Source organism: Manis javanica, chromosome 2 (assembly GCF_040802235.1).
Source record: "Manis javanica isolate MJ-LG chromosome 2, MJ_LKY, whole genome shotgun sequence".
Lineage (NCBI taxonomy): Eukaryota > Metazoa > Chordata > Mammalia > Pholidota > Manidae > Manis > Manis javanica.
In genome coordinates, this window is record NC_133157.1 from 130,841,046 (window position 1) to 130,864,360 (window position 23,315).

Here is a 23,315-nt window from a genome sequence, read left to right on the forward strand (position 1 = left end):
TATACAATAGAAGAAGAACTTTGACCTGCCTGGAGGGTTAATATCCTGTAGTTTCTGCCTCACTGTTATGAAACATGACTACACCCCTTTTCAGAAATACTGCTGAATCACAATGAACAGAGGCTTTTGACAGCTCTGGGTCACTCGGGTTCTCTAGGGGCCTTGGCAGTGACGTCTAAGCATTCAGTGCCTTGGCCCACGCATCACACACCAGCTTTCCCTCTGGAGGGAGGAAAACAGTTTGGGCTCCTGGTCTCTCTCCTTTCTGTCACTTTCTCCTTCCATCATCCAGATCCCTGAGTTCAAGAGGAAAGGAGAAGCCACACGGGCATCTGCTTAGACTGGCATGATGCTGTCCTTCCCACTGCAGGCCCATTACACTTCACTGTCAAGGGACAGTGTCTCCACTTATCAATACTCAACTGTGTCTGGATAAAATAGAGGTGGTTTCTTACAATATTCTACTGGTTAGGAGTGAAGGCAAATTCTGGCATGCTAAGACCCCCACCCCTTAAGATACAATCACCACCAAACAGATGGTCGACCACCCCTTAAGATACAATCACCAACGCAGAACACACCTTACTCCTACTCCTTAAAACGTACTTCCTCACCCAAGAGCTCCTGCTCCCTCTCTCTGGGGGCAGCCATTTTCTCTTTCAGATAATAAAATCTCTTGTGTGGTCCCATGTCTCCCGAGTTGTTCTGGGGTAAGGAGGGTCACAGCGAGATACCCTTTCAAGGAGCACGTCCCAACCACTAGCCACACTCAGGGAAGGTGAATTACACAAAGGCATGGCTCCCAGGAGACAGGCGTCACTGGGGTCCTCTTGCCATGTGCACCTACTCCTCTGATGGACCCCGATCTCCCTGAGAGCATCCTATCCCATCGGCAGCCTTTGAGAAACCTTAGATAACAGGAGAGGGGTGTGAAGCAAGGGATAATCACCACCGATTACAAAGGGAAGATAGAGTTTGAAAACCATATGCTGTCAGACATGACAACAGTCCCGAAGTATTTCAGCGTAGTGTTTCAATGCCAGTTTTATGAGAAATCTTAAAAGAGAAACAGGAGCATGATACTCTGATATAACTTACAAGGAAGAAAAGTCTCTTTTACTGACAACATACCTAGGCTGCTGAGTCAGGCAGTAAGGAAGAACATGTGTCTTTGTACTTCAACAGACTGTTTAGTGTGAACTACAGATAAATATTGCAAGGGTTGTTAGAAAAATTTATAACCTGTTGAATGATGTCTTGAAGGCGATTAAATCAATTGGAAGATTGTCCTTGTGACCCTGACCCAGAACTTGGCCTTAAATTGAACAATGAAACTATAAAGGGGATGCTGATCAGTTCTGTAGCTGACACAATGTTGGGATAAATATTAAATTCGTGGAGTAATAGAATCAGGCAGAATTCTGACTTTGAGCAGCCAGAGTGATGGGTTGGAAATAATAGGATAAAATCCAATGCCTCAGGCTGGGGATGGCTCTCAAGTACCAAGTGCACAAATATGAGAGGAGGGAAGCATGGCATAATAATGACAGTAAACAAAACACCATTCCGAGGAGTTTATCTAGCAGAGTTCCTTACCACTGAGAGTGTACCTTCACTAACACGGCTTGTTGGACTGCATTCATAGAAGCCAGAATAATGTGAGCACAGAGGAATGAGTGATTCAGCCCACCCGGCGAGGTCGTGGAGGACCTCATGTAGAATGTGGGCAGGGCACCTGCCATTAGGGTCAGTAGGCAGGCATTCATGAGGCTGATGGGAATGAGGGGTGTGGATAAAATTGTAATTTATCCAGAATATCTCACCAGGCTTTAGAACATATGCATATCAACAGGAGCTCAAGAGTGGAGAGAAGAATTACTTTAGTGGATTTTCGTAATTCCTCAGGGGTGGAGATAAGTTTATCTCCATATCAATGGGTAATTGCCTGGGCAACTGAGGGCTTATCTGTACCTGAGACATGAAGGGAGGGCCATTTTTGCTGCTGGTGGAGCCGGAGAGTGAGATGGGCCAGACTGCAGTTTTTAAGCAATAAATGGGTTTTAAACTTTATTTCTTCCTTTGGCTGATTTCGTTTTTTTAAAGTATTTTGCCCCTGGATTTCCTTTCCGCAGACTTACAGCTGGCATGGTTGGTAGGATTTCTCTGACCTCAGAAATCTGGCATAATGGGTGTGTCCTTTTAGAGGGCCGCCCCTAGAAATGATGGGGAGAAGTGGTGCTCGACCTGAGGGACGTGTATCTACACTCGTGTGGTCATGGAGGCACCACCACTGCTGCTGGCCATGCTGAACCCAGCCCGTGGCCTGAGCCTAAGGCTACTGCTTCTGCCACTGCTGCCAGCTGGAGCCTGGTCACAACTATGGAAAGAAGCAGAGGTCCGGTACATCTTAATAGAAAAGCAACTGGCTGCTATGTACCACACCTTGTTGGCTATGGAGCCCATCGATGGAAAAGCTCCGACCAAGGTAATAACCACCTATCTCCCATTGTGAGGTGGGTGAGAGACTCGATCCAAAGTCCACAAAGTGGTGGGGCACAGACACCTACCATATATCATGTGACTGGCCATTTGCCTTTGGTATTCCCAGGGAATATTGAAGCAGATGCATTGATCCAGGTATCCTGGCTACAAGGAAAGCCTGACTCTGATGTGGCCCAATGGCTACATCAGTGTTTGTTGAATGTAGGCCAAAAGACAATGTGGGCTGTAGCCCATCACTGGGGTGTGCCATTGACCTCTGAAGAAGTCAGCCAATCCCAGAAGGTGTGCCCTGCACATTGTGCAGATCAGCAAACCACCAAGAGGGGCCTAGAGCATCTCTTTGCGGCTTATGGCTGGTCGCTGATGATTGAGAGCGATCAAGGCATCCACTTTATTGGACATGTATTGCAAAGATGGGTGCAACAGTTAGGAATAAAATGGACGTGGCCTTGGACATTTCAACACATGGATCAGCAATGGCTGGCTCTTCTGGCACCTTGGGGAATAGACCTGGAAGCTGGCCTCCTGCGTATTCCTGTAATAACAGCAAAGTGGCCCCCCAAAATCATGGTTATTTGCTTCTACAGTCCTCGTGTCCTGGATACACCCCCATGGCTACAGCTGCCACATGACGGCTGAAATGGACGAGCTTTGGATTTAATCTGCAGCAGACTTTGAACCTAGCTGAATCCTCTGGCTTGAGAATTACTATGCTTATATTGCTGTTGTCAAGAAAAAAAATGCTTAAAGAGAGGCTTGACTTTGTTTCATGTTCACTAAAAGTTTTATGAGCAATCTAGCATGGTTTTCAGGAATGAGTGAACAAGTGTAGAAACATTTTTTGTGCCTAGTGAGAGATTGTTCTGTAAAGTACATTTACTTAATCTGCATAGGCTGAATCCTCTGGCTTGAGGATTGTCATGATTTTATTGCTGTTGCTATTGTATGTCATTAGTTTGGTTGGAAGAGGGGAACAAGTAAATTGTAAGGCGAGAATTCTGGGGGGATGGCCTGTGGGTAAAATTGTAATTTATCCAGAATATCTCACCAGGCTTTAGTACATATACTACTGGTTTCAGTGCATATCAACAGGAGCTCAAGGTAGGAGAGAAGAATTACTTCAGTGGATTTGCATAATTCCTCAGGGGTGAAGAGAAGTTCATCTCCCTATTAATGGGTAATTACCTGGGCAGCTGAGGGCTTATCTGTACCTGAGAGGTGAGGTGAGGGCCATTTTTGCTGCTGGTGGAGCAGGAGAGAGAGATGGGCCAGACTGCAGTTTGGAAGCAATAAGCGGTTTTTAAACGTTATTTCTTCCTTTGGCTGATTTCAGTTTTTCGAAGTATTTTTCCCCGGGATTTCCTTTCCCTGGACTTACAAGGGGGGAAGGAAGAGGCTGTTCCAGGAGGAGGCAGTAGCTGATACACGGCGAAAACTACACAAAGGTGTCCTGAAGCTCAGCCAACTGCTTTGCTGAGACATTTGCTTTGCTGAAACATTCAAAGAAACAAGACAGAGAATCCAAAGGTGGAATGAGGTCTGATCCAGGGAAAAGGATTATGAAATTCCCTAAGGAAGTTTGTTGCATGTGTGCTCAGGAACAGGCATGGAGCTCTGTTCAAGGAACTCTGAATATCACTTTTTTGGTGGACATTTTGGACCAAATGAAGGGTGAGGATCTTAACTAAGGTCCTAAGGTACAATTAGTGTTTCAAAATGACCAGCCTAATGATTATTTTGCATCTTGTAGGGTAAATCTGATAGTGTTATCAGGGACAAATTGCCATGGTTAATTTTCATTTTTAAACTTAGGAGTCAAGGGTGAGTGATGTTGAAGAGAAAAGTAAAACTCCTGTGCTGTGCCTGAAATTTCCATTGTCATTCCTGTGAGATATGCCTGCAGAGATGAGAAAGAGTTACAAAGAAGTCAGTAGGCTGCATATAGTTTTATTTCCCAATCCATGTGGCCTTGATCCCTGCCCTGCCTTTCATTGCACTGGGCATAAATAACGAAAGCTGGAGCCTTGACTCCTCCTTGGCTCTCAGTCAGGAAAGGGAGGGAAGGTAGGCAGACAGGCCAGGCTCGAGGACAGTGATGGACCTCAAGCACAGTCGTTCTGTGAAGCTTAATGATGGGCACTTCATGCCAGTGCTTGGACTTGGCACTGCTGCTCCTGACGAAGTAAGTAGAAGCCAGGCAGCTGAAGGGTTGAACGCAAACAGCCCATGGAAGGTGGCAGCTGCATGTGCCAGAGCCTGGGAGACCCTGAGTGACTTGGCAGGGCCGATCTGGGCCTTCATTTCAGCAGTTCCCTTTGCACTGAGTGAGACAAGCCAATGACGCTGTAGATTCAGAGGAGATCATTTTGAGGGTGGATTCTCTTTATTATTGTTATTATTTTGGTTACTGAAAGTTTACTGGATGCTTCCCTGTATTTTGGGCACTTGGGATGACTTACCTTTATTTGTGGGACAACAACCCCGGGTAAGTACTGTTCCTCTGCTTCTTTGTTATGTGTTTAAAATCTGAGTTCAGGCTGCTCTTTCCACACAGAGCAGCCACCTGAAGCAGAGCTGCTGTGCCCTCTGCTAGAAACACCGGGTAGGCAGGGGGCCAGGAGGAAAGGACGCCCCCAGGACCACATGGTAGCAGCTTCGCTCTCAGTGTTGGTGCAGGAGGTTTTATATCACAGAAACCTTTCTCTGAGAAAAAGGTGCTATTCCTGCAAGCATTAGGTGTTTGAAAACGAAGACATAGGGGCACAGAGTAGTAATGGAGATGGAATCGGGCTTCTCACTGAATGTATTACCCACATGTCCACATGGTGAGTGCAGTGCATGTAGAGTGCCCAGCTCAGGTCACAGGGTGAGGCAGGGTTCTGGGTTATTAGGTGCAACTGTCTACATAAATGATAGACAGTAGCACATGCCATTTTGGTAGAGGTGGGACATGAGCTATGAACAGTGAGGGGCTGCCAGTCTCCTTACGATTACGTGATCCCCCTCATACCTGCCATTACACCTCAGCACAGGGGGTACCTATTCAAGAGATATGGGCCTCTGCTAATGGTTAGATTCCCAGGGTCTCAGGGCCCAGCACAACGTCAGGCACACAGGAGGCACTTAATGAATGCTTATTGCATAAATGTTGCATGAGAGCATCTGGGGAAGGAAAACTAGAAAACAATCATGACTGTCTCTAAACTGAGTTAAAGAGCCCAGTTCAATGGACACTGGATAGAGGATCAGTATTTCGGCTTGTTTCCAATTCCAAGCCATAAAGTGATTCTGTGATATCTATGTATTTACGTTACCTTCACCTTCACCGTCACCTCCATTTCAATACCCATCTTTATCTGTAGAAGCTTATTCCACATGACAAATTATTTTCTGTTAGCTACTTCCTTACAAGGAATTCTTTACTGATTGAACCTTGAATTTGCAGGTTCCCTGGTGAGGCCCAGGTCACCAACTCATTCCCATGTGGAGTGTAGCCTGTGCTCCCAGAGAACAGATTTGGTTCCCATGCCACAACCACCAACCAGGGCACTAGGAGACCCATAGTAAGAGCTGGGGAAATGCTGTTAAAGAAATAAATCGCTTCTGTTTGAATGGGGCTGCTTACCAACCCACCTACTCTGTATCTTACAGGTTCCTAAGAGCAAGGCTAGGGAAGCCACCAAAGTGGCTATTGATGTAGGTTACCGCCATGTCGATGCAGCCTACGTCTATGAAAATGAGGAGGAGGTGGGCCAGGCCCTTCGAGAGAAGATTGCTGACGGCACGGTGAAGAGAGAGGACTTATTCTACACCACCAAGGTGCCACGGGATGGGCTGGCAGGGGTCTGTTAGGCTGGATATGTTATTTGTGAAAAATAAAAATTTTGGTTTTGGTGTGAATAGGTCTTTGCCTCCTAATGCTGTGAGGTTCCTATGGAAAAACAGAAAACCATAAAGTCTTGCTTGATTTGAGGCATCTGAGCAGGAGTCAGCACTCGTTTTACAAACTGTATTGTGCCCCTTACGGTCCATATGTGTTGGACAGACTGAGCAAGTGGCCACAGAGCTGGACTCTCCTTTGATTCCTCAGCGGACCCTTCAGGACAGATCCAAGTGTGGTGGACATATTATTTTCAAAATCGCCAGACCAGGAGTCCCTTCTCCAAGTCAGAATTGGGTGCACTGACATTTGTAAAGTTTCTTTGATGGAAACCCTGCTCCAGTGTAAAGAGGTCTCTACAGAGTGATCTGTGTGCATATGATCAGGACTTACTTGTGTTTAGACAGTGGCCCCTCAGCAGGACTGTCTGCAGGCGTGCACAGTAGGACTGCAGAGCCCTTTGCCCTGGCCTGACCTACCTTGACTCCTTTCAGAGATGACTTGGAATCTCTTAAACTGCTTTTTCTGCCCATCTCGGTTTCATTCCGTTTCCTTAGAGTCACTCAGATAAATGCCAGTGCCAGTTAAGTGTGTGACCAGCACTAGCAACAGCCATGCAGCCCACTGCTTCTGATCTTTAGACCACAGTAGATTGTTTTGCTCTGTCTTGTAACTATGATGTTTAGTTTTTGTCCCAGATGTGGGAGATCACGTGCAGTTTTTATTTCTCTCGGTCACTGCAGCTTTGGGCTACTTTCTTCCGACCAGAGTTGGTCCGACCAGCCCTGGAAAGATCGCTGAAGAAGCTTCAGCTGGACTATGTAGACCTCTTCCTTATCCACGTGCCTGTTGCCATGAAGGTCAGGTTTGGGTTTGCCTTCCTCTGGTTTCCAAGACTATTTCATCACTGGTTTTGTGTCTCTATTACCTCATTCCAGCTAGATTTCCCAGAGGCCTTCCTGAGAGAGGTGTGACAGTGTGGTAGATGGAAATGCTGCATGAAGGGACATTTCATGACCATTATGTCACCTCCCATTGAGACTTTTTTGTCCCCATCCCAGAGCCTTGAGATGGAGTGAACGAGTTTACCTCCCTGCCTTCAACTCAAAAATTTGGGGAGACTAGTGGGCAGCTCTCAGTGAGGTGTTGCTGTCTGTAGGCCCTTAAGATTAGTGTCCTTGAGGGTTAGGAGTAAGTGCAGACGGCCAAGGTATTATGGGAAATCCCACCTCCCCTTGGACCTCTAAGCCCAGACAAGATGAGCCTCCCTGGGATGGTCCATATTGTATGACCGGGCCCCGCTGGGCTTCACAGATCCAACCTCCTATTCCAGCAGATTGGCTGAAATGTCTCCAATCTTCACTCTCTCTGAGTTGGGTTATTGCATAAATGGGATCAAAAGCACATTGCTTAGTAATAATGCTCTGTCCTATCATCTGCACCAGCCTTTCCTTGTGAAGCAGGATCACTTCCAACTGCAGGAGAGCCATTCTCAGAGAGGTTTAAGGGTGTATGGGTGGGAAGGTGTGAATATACTTTGCTGCCAATTCTTAGATGATTCTGGGCTCCTTTGCCCGTCTTCTCTTACACACCCCATCTCTGTCTCTCTCTGTCTGATTAGTAACCACAGCCTCATGCAGGTGGCCTGACCAGGTGCCTTCAGACCCAGGAAAGCCATTCATAGACAAATCCTTCTTCATCCTCTCCTGTCTTTATTCCAGCCTGGGGAGGAGCTTTTCCCCAAGGATGCCAGTGGGGAAATTATTTTCGAAACAGTGGACCTGCGGGAAACATGGACAGTAAGTACTGGTCCCAACACCAGGAGGTATCGTGCGAGCAGGCAGAAGCCACTGGGGTGGGGAGGGTGGTCAGAGGAAGGGGTCTGTGGCCCCCTCAGTCTGCCCTCAGCCTCCTCGCTGGGCTCCTCTGTACCTCAGTGCTGTCATCTGCGAAGCAAGGATGAATGAGGTCTATTTTAATCTAATCTAATCTTTTGTGGGTCTCAGTAGGAGTCTCTTTGCCCCAGGGGGATGCTCAGAAGGCAAACTTGGGAGCAGCTGGAGGTCTACCTGTGACAGATAAGCACCTCCACTTGGGCAGAAGTGCTGTCTGAGTTAGCACAAGAAGGAAGGCTGACCTTGCTTTCACCATTGCAGAGACTCCTTCACCGTTCTAGGAAAGAGGCACAAGGATGTCCTCCTAGTGAGAGTTCCTCTTTGGCCTTGAGGACAAAACCCTTTGTCAGAGAACTGTTCCTGCCTCATGGTGAAATAAGCACATGGAAGAGGGCGGGAGGCAAGGGGGACATTTAAGCATCTTAATATCTACTTACTGTCCTGGCTGTGCAGGTCATAGACTCCAGGAAATACAATGTGTGTACATAGCCACAAAGTAGATGAGGAAATAATATAGTAAGATGATAAAACTTTTGGGTTCAAACTGTCATATTATGTTAAAACAGATTTCCAGCTTTTGAAAAGCTCCATGTCAGGTGAAAGGGCCAAAGTGCATTAAGGGTTTGCCACCCGTTTCCTTCCTCCCAGGCCCTGGAGAAGTGCAAAGATGCAGGTCTAACCAAGTCCATCGGGGTGTCCAATTTCAATCACAAACTGCTGGACATGATCCTGAACAAGCCAGGCCTCAAGTACAAGCCCGTGTGCAACCAGGTGAGTGCCCAGCCCACCGTGGACTCCTTACTGTGTGCTCTGCACACCTTCTTCCTTAAGTAACAATCCCATTACTTCATGATGTGGACGGTATAGATGACTGTTTCTTCGCTGCAGCAGGAAGTGCCGAAGAACGAAGGTTCAGTGGAGTGGGAAGACTATGTATCTTGACTTGGAGGTGGCCTTGCATTTCCTATGAGCCATTTAAGGGCATGAGCCAAATGGGTGGATTTCCAGACTGATCTGGAGCTCAGGAAGGCTTTCAGGCAACAGGGGCAGATTTTGTAGGTGTGTCTCTATGGGTGGTAATGAAACTCACAGAAACGGGTTAGCTCCCCCAGCAAGGTCACAGAATGAACAGGAGGAGGGCAGGATGTCAACATGTAAGGATCAGGCAGGGAGGCACTGGTTAGGGGCCTGAATACGAGTTTCCAGGCAGGAGGGCAGAGAAGAGGAGAGTGTGGTGAGGGGACAGCCAGAGGAGAGGACAGAGGTGGTTTAGGGAGCCAGGGGTGGGGCCCGCTGAGGAGCAGCCCATCCCCCAGGGATGCAGTGGACGTGGACCCCCCTCCATGGCCTTATGGGGAGTCCTGCTGGAACAGGTGCAGAGAAAGCACAGGAGTGGAGAGCGAGGAAACGGGCAAATCATACCAGAAATACTTTTTTAATGTAACTCCGTATGCTGCGGATGTGTGATGTTGTAGATGTTGCCAGCTGTGATACTGAATAGTTGCATGGCCTATTGACTAAACAGTTTGTGAAACATTGAAGAAACCATTCACATAGTTATTTTTATATAGTATTTTATGACTAGGAATTATTTGTGGAGAACAATTCAAAATATGTTGAATTATGACCCTGTTCCCTTCCTTCATTCCCTCCTTCCCTCCACCACCTCCTTCTCTCTCCTTTTCTCAAAATTTATTTGTGACACACAACATCTACTGCCATGCAGCAAACACCATGATACTGTACAGTTTCATGGACTTTTTGTAAAATAATTTGAAATTCATGCAAGAAACCATTCAAATAGTTATATTTTCAGCTTATTTCATGATTAGAGGCTATTTGTGAAGAATAATTTAAAATACATTGATATACGTCTGTGTCATTTTCTATCTTTCTGTCCATCTCTTTCACTCAAAAAAATCAGCTTTTTCTTTTTAAAATTGTTCTGCACAGTTTCTTTGTTTTATACAATTTTTTTAGAAACATATTATTGATATACACTCTTATGAAGGTTTCACATGAAAAACAATGTGTGGTTATTACATTCACTCACATTATCAAGTCCCCCCCACGCATACCCCCATGGCAGTCACTGTCAATCAGTGTAGTAAGGTGCCACAGTCATTACTTGTTTTCTCTGAGCTACACTGTCTTCCCTGTGACTCCCCACACCATGTGTACTAATCATAATACCCCTCAGTCCCCTTCTCCCTCCCTCCCCATCTGCCCTCCCCCACCTCTCCCCTTTGGTAACTGCTAGTCCCTTCTTGGAGTCTGTGAGTCTGCTGTTGTTTTGTTTCATCAGTTTTGCTTCATTGTTCTACTTCACAAATGAGGGAAATTATTTGGCACTTGTCTTTCTCCGCCTGGCTTATTTCACTGAGCGTAATACCCTCTAGTTCCATCCATGTTGTTGCAAATGGAAGGGTTTGCATCTTTCTTATGGCTGAATAGTATTCCACTATGTATATGTACCACTTCTTCTTTATCCAATCATCTACTGATGGACACTTAGGTTGCTTCTTGGCTATTGTAAATAGTGCTGCGATAAACATAAGGGTTCATATGTCTTTTTGAATCTGTGATCCTATTTTCTTAGGGTAAATTCCTAGGAGTAGGATTCCTGAGTCAAATGGTATTTCTATTTTTACTTTTTTGAGGAACCTCCATACTGCTTTCCACAATGGTTGAACTAATTTACATTCCCACTAGCAGTATAGGAGCAGCATCCTTTCCAGCATTTGTTGTTCTTAGTTTTTTTATGCTGGCCATTCTAACTGGTGTGAGGTGATATTTGCATTTCCCTGATAATTAGTGATGTTGAGCATCTTTTCATGTGTTTGTTGGCCATTTGAATTTCTTCTTTGGAGAAGTGTCTGTTCATATCCTCCACCCATTTTTTAATCAGGTTATTTCCTTTTTGGTTGTTGAGGTGTGTGAGTTCTTTATATATTTTGGATGTTAACACTTTGTTGTATATGTCATTTACAAATATATTCTCCCATACTGTAGGATGTCCTTTTGTTCTGTTGATGGTGTCCTTTGCTGCACAGAAGCTTTTTAGGTTGATATAGTCCCATTTGTTCATTTTTGCTTTTGTTTCCTTTGCTAAAAGAGATGCATTCAGGAAGAAGTTGCTCTTGGTTATATTCAGGAGATTTTTACCTATGCACTGTTGTAAGAGTTTTATGGTTTCATGACTTATATTCAGGTCTTTGATCCATTTCTAATCTACTTTTGTGTATGGGGTAAGACAATAACCCAGTTTCATTCTCTTGCATGTAACTGTCCAGTTTTGCCAACACCAGCTGTTGAAGAGGCTGTCATTTCCCCATTGTATGTCCATGGCTCCTTTATCATATATTAATTGACCATATATGCTTGGTTTACATCAGGGCTCTCTAGTCTGTTCCATTGGTCTACATTTGTTCTTGTGCCAGTATCAAATTGTCTTGACTACTGTAGCTTTGTAGTAGAGCTTGAAGTTGGGAAGCAAGATCCCTCCCTGCTTTATTCCTCCTTCTCAGGATTGCTTTGGATTTTCGGGGTCTTTTGTGGTTCCATATGAATTTTAGAACTATTTGCTCTAGTTCATTGAAAAATGCTGTTGGTATTTTGATAGGGATTGCATTGAATCTGTAGATGACTTTAGGCAGGATGGCCATTTTGACAATATTAATTCTTCCTATGCATGAGTACAGAGTGTATTTCCATTTATTGGTATTTTCTTTAATTTGTCTCATGAGTTTCTTATCATTCTCAAGGTACAGGTCTTTCACTTCCTTTGTTAGGTTTATTCCTAGGTATTTTATTCTTTTTGATGCAATTGTGGATAGAATTGTTTTCCTGATTTCTCTTTCTGCTAGTTCATCAATATAAATGCAACAGATTTCTGTGTATTAATTTTGTATCCTGCAATTTTGCTGAATTCAAATATTAGATCTACTAGTTTTGGAGTGGATTCTTTAGGGTCTTTTTATGTACAATATCATTTCATCTGCAAACAATGACCGTTTTACTTCTTCCTTACCAATCTGGATGCCTTTTATTTCTTTGTGTTATCTGATTGCTGTGGCTAGGACCTCCAGAACTATGTTGAAAAAAAGTGGGGAGAATGGGCATCCTTGTCTTGTTCCTGATCTTAAAGGAAAGCTTTTACCTTCTTGTTATTAAGTATGATGTTGGCTGTGGGTTTGTCACATATGACCTTTATTCTGTTGAGGTACTTACCATCTATACTCTTTTTGTTGAGAGTTTATATCATGAATCAGTATTGAATTTTGTTGAATGATTTTTTGGCAACTATTGATATGATCATGTGATTTTTGTCCTTCTTTTTGTTGATGTGGTGGATAATGTTGATGGATTTTCTAATATTGTACCATCCTTGCATCCCTGAAAGAAGTCCTGCTTGATTATGATGGATGATCTTTTTATGTATTTCTGAATTCAATTTGCTAATATTTTGTTCAGTATTTTTGCATCTATGTTCATCAGGGATATTGGTTTGTAATTTTCCTTTTTTGTGGTGACATTGCCTGGTTTTGGTATTTGAGTGATGCTGGCCTCACAGAAAGAAGAGGAAGGAATACTTCCAAATTCAAAGTTTTGAAAAACTTTAAGGAGGATGGATATTAGGTCTTCACTAAATGTTTGATAAAAATCAACAGTGAAGCCATCTGGTTCAGAGGTTTGTTCTTAGGTAGCTTTTTGTTTCAAATTCAATTTTGTTGCTTGTAATTGGTCTGTACAGATTTTGTGTTTCTTTCTGGGTCAGCCTTGAAAGGTTTTATTTTTCTAGAAAGTTGTCCATTTCTTCTAAGTTATCCAGTTTGTTAGCACATACTTTTTCATAGTATTCTCCAATAATTCTTTGTATTTCTGTGGTTTCTGTAGTGATTTTTCTTTTCTCATTCCTGATTCTATTTACATGTGTAGACTCTGTTTTTCTTGATAAGTCTGGCTAGAGGTTGACCTATTTTGTTTATTTTCTCAAAGAACCAGATCTTGGTTTCAATGATTCTTTCTGTTGTTTTATTCTTCTCGATTTTATTTATTTCTGCTATTATCTTTATTATGTCCCTCCTTCTACTGACTTTGGGTCTCATTTGTTCTTCTTTTTCTAGTTTTGTTAGTTGTGAGTTTAGACAGTTTGTATGGGATTGTTCTTCTTTCCAGAGATATGCCTGCCTTCCAATATACTTCCTTCTTAGCATGGTCTTTGTTGCATCCCACAGGTTTTATGGTGTTGAACTATTGTTGTCATTTTTCTCCATATATTGCATCATCTCTGTTTTTATTTGGTCTTTGATCACTTGGTTATTTAGGAGGATTTTATTAAGCCTTCATGTGTTTGTGGGCTTTTTGTTTTTCTTCATGTAATTTATTTTTAGTTTCATGCATTTGTGGTCTGAGAATGTGATTGGTACAATTTCAGTCTTTTTGAATTTACTGAGGCACTTATTGTGGCCTAGTATGTCAACTATTATTGAAAATGTTCCATGTGCACTTGAGAAGAATATGTATCCTGCTGCTTTTGGGTGGGGATGTCTGTTAGGTTCATCTGTTCTAATGTGTTGTTCAGTGTCTCTGTCTCTTTAGTTATTTTCTGTCTGGTTGGTCTGTCCTTTGGAGTGAATGGAGTGTCAAAGTCTCTTAAAATAAATGCATTGCATTCTATTTCCCCCTTTAATTTTGTTAGTATTTGTTTCACATATGTAGGTGCTCCTGTGTTGGGCACATAGATATTTATAATGGTTATATCCTCATGTTGGATGGACCCCTTTATCATTATATAATGTCTTTCTTTTTCTCTTGTTAATTTCTTTATTTTGAAGTCTATTTAATCTGATACAAGTACTGCAACTCCTACTTTTTTCTCCCAATTGTTTGCATGAATTATCTTTTGTCCATCCCTTCACTTTTAGTCAGTGTATGTCTTTGGGTTTGAAGTGAGTCTCTTGTAAGCAACATATAGACGGGTCTTGTTTTTTATCCATTCTGTGACTCTATGTCTTGTGATTGGTGCATTCAGTCCATTTACATTTATGGTGATTATCGATAGGTATGTGCTTATTTCTATTGCAGGCTTTAGATTCATGGTTATCAAAGGTTCAAGGGTAATTTCTTTACTTTCTAACTTTAATTTAACTCACTTAGTATGCTATTACAAACACTGTGGATGGAAAAAGATCATCCATCATGATCAAGCAGGACTTCTTTCAGGGATGCAAGGATGGTACAATATTAGAAAATCCATCAACATTATCCACCACATCAACAAAAAGAAGGACAAAAACCACATGATCATATCAATAGATGCCGAAAAATCATTCAACAAAATTCAATACTGATTCATGATACAATAAAGGTTCTTTTTTTTTCTCCTTTTCCTCCTCCTTCATTCTTTGTATATTAGGTATCATATTCTGTACTCTTTGTCGATCCCTTGACTGACTTTGGGGATAGTTGATTTAGTTTTGCATCTGCTTTGTAATTAATTGTTCTACTTTCTTTACTGTGTTTTTATTTCCTCTGGTGACAGCTATTTAGCCTTGGGACCACTTCCATCTATATCAGTCCCTCCAAATTACACTGTAGAGATGGATTATGGCAGGTAAATTCTTTCAGCTTCTGCTTATCTGGAAATTGTTTAATCCCTCCTGCAAATTTAAGTGATAATCTTGCTGGGTAGAGTATTCTTGGTGAGTGGTCCCTCTGTTTCATTGCATTAAATACATCATGCCACTCCCTTCTGGCTTGTAAAGTTTCTGTTGAGGAGTCTGATGATAGCCTGATGGGTTTTCCTTTGTATGGGATCTTTTTTCTCTCTCTGGCTGCCTTTAATAGTGTTTCCTTATGTTTAATCTTTGGCATTTTAATTATTACATGTCTTGTTTTTGTCCTCCTTGGGTCCCTTGTGTTGGCAGATCTGTGCACCTCCATGGCCTGAGAGACTATCTCCTTCCTCAGCAATTACTCCCTCAAAAACACTTACTATATCTTTTTCTCTCTCTTTTTCTTCTGGTACCTGTATAATGTGAATATTGTTTCATTTGGATTGGTCACATAGTTCTCTCAATGTTCTTTCATTCCTAGAGATCCTTTTTTCTCTCTCTGCCTCAGCTTCTTTGTATTCCTCTTCTCTAATTTCTATTCTATTTACTGTCTCCTCTACTATATAGAATCTGCTTTTAGATCTCTCCAGTGTATGTTTCATTTCAGATATTTTATTCTGTAATAATTGAATCTCCATCCAGTATTCTTCCTTGAGTTCTTGAATATTTTTCTATACCTCCATGAGCACGTTTATAATTTTTATTTTGAAATCTGTTTCAGGAAGATTGATGAGTTCAATTTCACTTGCTCTTTTTCTGGTGTTTGAGGGATTTTGCTTTGAACCAGCTTCCTGTGACATTTCATATTTGTATGTGGTGCCCTCTAGTGCCCAGAAGCTCTACTCTGGAGCTGCTCAGTCCCTGGAGCAATGTCAGTAGTCACAGGGGAGTGGTGCTGGTGCCTGGGGGTAGGAAAGAGCTGTTTCCTGCTTCCTGGATGCTATGCCTGTCGCCACTGCCAAAACCAGTAGGCTGAGCATGCAAGTTTAAGCCCCTGTGCTTTGTGTTTGTAACTGCCATAGGAGGGTGCCCCCTCTGGCTGGCCTGACACCAGGGCAAGTGCTGCCAGTTTGTGAGCCAGTGTGGGCTGGCTTGGAGGAAGGCACAGCAGGTTGTGTATCATGCTGAGGGTCCTTGGAGCTGCATAGCCAGCCAGGGGGATGTAGTGCCTGAAACTCCTGAAAGTTCCCAACCTGCTTTGGAGAGTGTGTCTGGACAATTTTATCCACTTGTCCTTTCTACTGAGCAGGCAGCTCTGTGCAATCCTTATCCCATTAGCAGCCCTCTTGCTGTTAGGAAGTCTCTCAGACTGCCCACCTTTCTTTTGTCCCAGAGTGGCCAGATGTGGATCCCTGTTTTCCACAAGCAACTGGAATCTCAGTCTTTTTAGGTATTATGCCTGTCTTAGCTTTCCAACCCCACAAATCTCCAGAGCACTGTGCAATGTAGGTTTGTACTCCTAGATCAGATATCCAAGGCTGGGTGTTCAGCAGGCCTAGGCCTCCATTCCCTCCCCGGTCCATTTCTCTTCCCACCAGTGAGCTAGTGTGAGGGAACATCTTTGGTCCTGTAGGATCATGGTTTTGGTACATTAGTCTGTTCTGTGAGTTCTGTTCTTTTCTCCAGGTATATGCAGGTATATGCAGTCTGGTGCAGCCTTGTTTCCTGTTGCTTCAGGATTAATTGTACTAGCTATATTTTCATATTATATGTGATTTTGGGTGGAGACTGCTGTCTCACCTGTCATGCTGCCATTTTTAAATTCCTCCTGTTTGGCACAATTTGTTTTACGTATTGATCCCTGTGATACAGTTTGATATGACTGTGTTTTTTACTTCCTGTAATTTGGAGATTATATATACAGGCTTGATAGTATATGTGTGTCATTGAGAATTTGTGAAATTTAACCAATAGGACATTTCCTGCCCAGCATACATACTGTTCCTATCGAAGATCACTTTGTCCTCTTTATGGTCAGTAGGAGCCTCTTCAAGTGAGCTCCATCGGACATGCCCCAGAGCCTCCCTTTTGGCTTTGCTTTCTCCAATGTTAGATATTCTAGGCTCAATTTGTAGATTGTAGAGACTGCCACCTGGGAAGAAGTGTCTGTAATAATTTCAGACACTAATTAAAATATAATGAAAATTGTTTTATGTCCTTCAAATCTGATAGCACATGAGGTTGTTTTAGGAGGTGCATGGAAAGATTACCAGTTTGGAAGACAGGGTACATGTAGTACTGTTGTGTTAGATACTTGGTCAAAGGGCTTCTCTAATTTAATGTAACTGGCTCATGTAGTCTGATTCCTATTGGTCTTGGCAATTTACAGGTGGAATGTCACCCTTACCTCAACCAGAGGAAACTCCTGGAATTCTGCAAGTCCAAGGACATCGTTCTAGTTGCCTACAGTGCTCTGGGAACCCAAAGAGACCCAAAGTGGTAATGAGAGCATCAGGTCTGAGCTGTGTCAGCAACTCTGTTGGGGATGAGACACTTCTTACATTAAGTTTTAACATGTTTGTACAGAAAAATTAATACATAAAAACATTGCCATTATAGCATAGTGAATTCCCACGTGCCTTCACTGAGTTTCCACCATCTCAACATTCTTGGTTTTTGTTTATGTACATGTGCAAACCCCACTCCAAATATTACCATCAACTGTCACTTTATGACAACATTTATACAGCTTCTCATATCTATCTTAGCATTATAATTTTTGAGAAGTGGATTCACTATAACTCACACCCCTGTGGAGATACAGAGCCCTTCTAATTCCCCAAGAGTACTTCAGTGTCTTTTATGGAAATTCTACCTTACCATGTCACTGATTTTTGTGTTTAACTCTAATTAGTTGGCTGTGTCCCAGCACCTGCCTCATGTATAAGAGCAGGCATGGAGCATGTATGCTTTTGTGTCTGGCTTCTTTGGCTCACATCTGTCTGTGGGGTTGATCCGTGCTGCTTTAAGTGTCTAGTTCATTATGTTTATTGCTGCATAATATTCTTTTGTGTGGACACAGACAGCACAAGTTTTTTCTCCATTCACGTGTTGATGGAATTATTGGTTATTTCCCATTTGGCACAACTATGAATGAATTTCTGTGAATATTTCTGAAACTCTTAATCATTCTGAACATACAAAGCTACTTCTCTCAATTATCTGGGGAATTTGGGAAAAAGGTGTCAGCAACACTACATTTCCAGTCCTACACCACAGTCTGTATGTATTTTCTTTTCTCAGGGTGCAAGAGGACAGCCCACATCTCTTGGAGGATCCAGTCTTGAAGGAAATTGCCAAGAAACACAGTAGAAACCCAGGCCAGGTCGCCCTGCGCTACCAGCTGCAGCGGGGGGTGGTGGTCCTGGCCAAGAGCTTCAATGAGAAGAGAATCAAGGAGAACTTCCAGGTACAGGCCGGCAGTCCCTCCCAGTGAGGAACATGTGCCAGAACCGGAGTTGTCTGTCTTCCCTTACAACATGCAACTATGTCCCTTCATATCACTCACCTCTCCCTGGGTGCCATGGGGGCAGGGGGACGAGGGAGCTCTAGCCTCAGGGTCCTAGGTTGTCTGGATCCTGGTTGTGACTTTGCTATGTCCTTGTGTGGTGCTGAACAGTTTTCCTCTCTGTTTTTTTCATTGGATCAGGGAGTCCATCTGTGCAGTAAAGACTTTTCAAAACCCTCATTCCTCTCCTTCCCCTCTTCTATTTGTATTTCAATATCCTATTTTTATTTCAATATCAAACCCAAACGGGATTAGCTGCTATATTGAACCGTCCAGGAACCCATAGCACTTGGCATCGCTCTCTTAGGGAGGCTGTGTTCACCTGGTTAGCCTACATGATGTGTTTCTGACAGCGTGCTCTCTGGACTTTGAGACTCCCTATGTCAGCTCTCAGCACCTTTTCCAAGCATAGCTCCTAGCAGGTAGCAGGCCAGAAAGAAGCTTCTAGACTGGCCATATCAGCAAATGAATTGGTGGTCTCCACAACACTCCCCGTATATCCCCAGTGCTTTGTTTCACCCAGGGTCTCCAACATCATCATGAGCCTCTAGAGAATCGTGAAAACTGCATCAGCTCTACCTGTTTTAAGATGACAGCTAAAATTTCATCATGACTTTAACATGTGCAAAAGAGGACATTTGGATCCTATTATTTATGATTTATTTGCTCCAAAACCTACATAGGAAAATTTGAGTTCACTGAATTTATGGAAATACCTGATAGGGAAATCTAAATCTCATGGTACAACCTATCAGGAAAAAAGTTCCATTTTTTCAGTTCAACTCAGCATTTTAATACATATCCCCCATGGCACTGTGGTATATTTTAAGATGAACGACAGAGAGAGAAAAGATAATGGCACTGAATTTTCTATGAAATTGTCCCCTGGATGAAATAATGAGCTTTTAGCTTTTGTATTTCATTCTAAAAAACTGTCTGCTTTGCTGTTACTGGACTCTTCATTAGGGGCTGTTCATTGTCAAATAAGAACAAATCTGAACTTAAGGAAGAAAGATGCATTTGAAAGGGAGAACTCTCTGAATGCAAGATGTGTGAGTGTGTCTCATGTCAATTGGAAATGTTTCCTGCTGTGAGAAGAGTAAGCTCATCTGGGAAGAGAAAGGTGTGAGTGGTATCAGCTGCCTGTGTGGTCACCAGGTTATGGGGCGGACCTACAGGGACAGCTCTTCCTTCCACGCTGGCTTTAGTTCATGGCTGCGTCTAATTCTAGGGGTCGGACGGAAACCTGAGAGAAGTTTAGTCAGGTCAGCAGGTGTTTTGTCCTGATTGTCGAACTGTTCTTTTTTTTTTTAGGAAAAAAGTTTTTTTTCCTTTTCTTTTGCAAGCACCTCACTTGGAAAGGTGTGGTGTGGATGAGACATAAGCCTCTCAATTGTGAAGTGGAGCAGAGGAGAGTGATAGGAAAGTGCAGGCAGAAGCACCTTGTCTCTGCCGAGCTGGCAAGGCCCCTGGTTCTCAGGCAGAGGCCATCTATCTGATCTCTCCTTCCTTTTAGGTTTTTGACTTTGAACTGACTCCAGAAGACATGAAAGCAATTGATGGTGTCAATAGAAATTTCCGATATTTTAAAGCACAATTGTGAGTGAGTTGAATGTTTTCATTTGGTTTTCTGTCACATGGAGTTTGTCAGAGGCTAAAACTTCTTGAAATCAGTGAGGCAGGCCTGCTGTCTGGTGTAGGAGTGACACAGGAGCTCCCTGCAGACCTCAGAACAAAGGTGAACTCCAGGACCCCATATGGGATCCGACAGTAAGGTGAGCGGGGCCCAGGCGGGACCAGAAGAAGTCCACCAAGACCTGCATCCCTGAATTCACTGCTGTCGTGGGCCTCCCCCTGTGCTGTAGGGCATGCCATTGGGCGGCTTTCCCATTAGACCCAGAGGCACAGTGCCTGCGGCCCACTGCACTTCCGGGGCCTGTGGAGACGGTTCATTTTTCATTTCTTTAATAATGTAAAAAAATGATTATATTAATAGAGACTGAGTAATAATGAATCCTGCATAGAAGGTATTCAGGTTTATCCTAACACAATTGTAAAATTCCTATTTTATGGGGTGGTGGCATCTGTTGTGCCTGGGGGCTGTGAGCACCCTGCTGTGGCCCTGCTACGGCCCTGCTGCTCTGAACGTGGGGGCTGGGCTGCAGGTGCAGTTTGCCCTGGAGGGGTGGGAGTGGGCGGGGCTCCGGGCAGGAGGGCGTGGTTGTCACTCAGATTGGAGCAGGGCCTGAAGCTCCCTCAGAGAAACCCTTTGTAGGGTAGTGAGACAGAGCTGCTGAGCTAATGTCCTGCTTTCTCTTTCAGTGCTGCTCATCACCCTTGGTATCCATTTTCGGAAGAATATTGACTGAGGTCAATCACTATGGGCTCTACCAGAGTTTTTTCCTTCCAGAGTTTGCGCACGATTTCTGTATCTGCTGGAGCTAATGGAAAGCAGGGTCTCTGGATTCAGGCACTTGCCCTTTTATCTCTAAAAGAAATAAAAAGACTTCAAAATAAATCTGTTTTTCCTATAATTAAGATACATACACATTACAGAAAGTTTGGATGTTAAAGGAAATGGTAGAGTATAAGATAAACTGTAATTAGCCCATATAAAAATGTTTAGTGGTTGGAGCAGTTCCCTCATGATTTTCCTAACCAAAAGTGGGTGTTTGTATTTATGTACAATATTGAAATAATCTTCAACATAGAGACTTTGTACTTTTTTAAATGTTAGCAAAAGTATTTTCTGAAGCTATCAAGTACTACTTAAAAATTCCAGTATTATATTTAGCTTGTGCTAAATCAGTGCATCCTATTAGTTTATTAAGTTCTTAGTCATCTGCTTATGTTTTGGTATTTTGATTAGTTCCTGGGTATCTTGCCCTTTTTTCATTTATTCATTCAGGAAAACTCTAATGAACATCCTTTATGTGCCAGGTATTATTTACTCAATAAATAAAATAGAAAGATCAAATTAAAATAAGAAATACAGTGAGTGTATACTCTGGCAGAAGAAGAGTGGCTGATATAAGGAGTATTTAGATGTCAGAAAGGGGTAAGTGTCATTGGAAGATAATTCTGCACAAGTCCTCACATTTGTGCACATGTGATAAAAGCAGTGTGCCCTTTATTCCTCAACATTCTTTTCAAAAAGTTTGTTCAGCAAACATCACAGAATTTAGAGACAGTGGCTTCGTCCAGTGAAATGTAAGGCATGGTTATTTAATGTGCAAGGGAGGTAAGAGAGAAGGTCCTGGTAGTTCGTGGTGGGGAGCGTGTGTTCTGTAGGCTTTTAAAAGGACAGGGAGAAAAGGAGAATGGTATTGCAGATTCTGAGCAGAACTGCACGAGCTGACTTCTTTTAAAAGGATCACTTTGGGTGTTATGTTGAGAAATAAAAGGGGAAAAAGAACCCTGTTTTAGGGCTCTATATAAAATTCATGTGAGACATGATGCTGGCTTAGATATAGTATGAGGAGGCACGGTGCTCAGAAGTTGTTAAAGTTTGCATTTATTTGAAGAGTAGAGTCAACATGGCTCTCTAACCTTGTGAAATTCTTGGAAGGGAACAAAAGGTTTCAAAGTTGACACCAGGCATTTTGGTTAAAGAACTGGAAGGAAGGAGTTGCCGTTTTCTCAGGTGGAGATGAGGTGGGGAGTACTGATTTTTGTGGAACATGCTGAGTCCAATTTTAGAACATGTGTGGGATGCCCATTAGGTCTCCAAGGGAAGATGCTGTGTTTGCAAGTTGTGAGTTAGAGAAGAGGTTTAGAACAAAGGGATCTGATTGGGATTCACCAGAATATAGTTGCCACTTAGCGCCATGGAAACAGATGGTTAGGGATTAGGTAGAGTGAGTGTGGACAGAGAAGAGGGGGCCTGTCATTAAGAGGTTGGCAAAGGAGGCTGAGAGGAGGCTGGGTGCTGCAGGAGCCGGGGGGAGATTGTTTTGTTCTAGCTGCAAATAAAGCGACTGATTCAGGGTTCAGGAGTCTAAAGCTAATGACAGAACAAGTAAGACAAGGAATGAAAATTAATGATTACACTTGACAATTGTCCTTCTCAAGGTTAGAGCAATTTGATAGAGGAGTGGAGGCCAGAGCCTGAATAGACTGAGCTCAAGCAAGTGGGGAGAGAGGAGCTAGAGTCAGGCCATAGACAGTTTTCAAAGAATTCACTCCAAAGAAAACCACAAGATTGAGCTGTTGATCATGAAGAAAATGGAATCATGTGAGGGTTTTCTAGGATGGGAGGAATAACATTATGCCTCTGCTCTCAGGGGCACACTGGTGCAGAGAGGAAAGTAATGGTACAGGAGAGGGCTGGGAGAATGGCTGGAATGGTGTCTGTCTGAGTTTTCTATTGAAGCTATAACAAATTACCTGAAACTGTCTTTGAACAATACCTCTAAAAGTCAAAAGTTAAAAATCTGGGTTACTTGTATGAAATCACAGATCAGCAGGCCTGCATTCCTTCTCGAGGACATGGGAAAATCATTTCCTTACCATTCCACTTTCAGAGCCCACCACCTGTCCTCATCTGTGGGACTCCTCTTCCTTCTCCAAAGCAGCTGTAGTCTCTGTGACTCTGTGTGTCCTTCCCCTCTTCTCTGTGGCTGTAACCCTCCAAGGTCTCACCTCTGCAAACTTTGTGATGACATGGGTACTAGCCAGATAATTCAGGAAGATCCTGCCACCCCATGATCCTTGATCCCATATGCCAAGTCCCTTTTGCCAAGCAAGGTGGCATAGCACCAGGTTTCAGGAGTTAGGGCAGTGCACCCTCTGTGGCCATTATTCAGTCCACTATACTCCCTTTGTGGTTACTTGGGGACAAGTAAGGTTTACTTCCCCAATCTTGCAAATGCTAAGCACTGAAACTCTATTCAAGTTCAAGTCAGATATCAAGT

The 23,315-nt window shown here is 43.1% G+C and overlaps 2 protein-coding genes across 9 annotated transcripts in view; both read left to right on the plus strand.

Moving 5' to 3' along the window:
• LOC140847881 (aldo-keto reductase family 1 member C15-like) overlaps nt 1–6,292 on the plus strand; it is a 35,099-nt gene extending 28,807 nt beyond the window's left edge. For 2 of the 3 annotated variants that reach the window (XM_073229457.1, XM_073229459.1), the window contains exon 10: nt 2,133–2,315. The gene's annotated coding sequence lies outside the window, so the exon portion shown is untranslated. Of the gene's footprint in view, nt 1–2,132; nt 2,316–6,153 lie in introns of those variants that run through there. The other variant, XM_073229458.1, reaches the window with a different exon arrangement.
• Nucleotides 2,276–20,920, plus strand: LOC140847880 (aldo-keto reductase family 1 member C15-like). Of its 6 annotated transcripts, none has more exons than XM_073229450.1 (10): nt 2,276–2,485; nt 6,154–6,321; nt 7,126–7,242; nt 8,104–8,181; nt 8,926–9,048; nt 17,224–17,333; nt 18,138–18,303; nt 19,919–20,001; nt 20,077–20,177; nt 20,725–20,920. In XM_073229450.1, exons 1-9 carry the CDS (start codon nt 2,276–2,278, stop codon nt 20,174–20,176), a joined length of 1,155 nt encoding a protein of 384 aa, XP_073085551.1. In that variant the 3' UTR covers nt 20,177; nt 20,725–20,920. The 6 variants fall into 6 exon arrangements, with proteins under 6 accessions (XP_073085551.1, XP_073085553.1, XP_073085552.1 ...); XM_073229453.1 differs by lacking the exon at nt 2,276–2,485 and adding an exon at nt 4,520–4,684; XM_073229454.1 differs by lacking the exon at nt 2,276–2,485 and adding an exon at nt 4,836–4,987.
• The last annotated feature ends 2,395 nt before the right edge of the window (nt 20,921–23,315 follow it).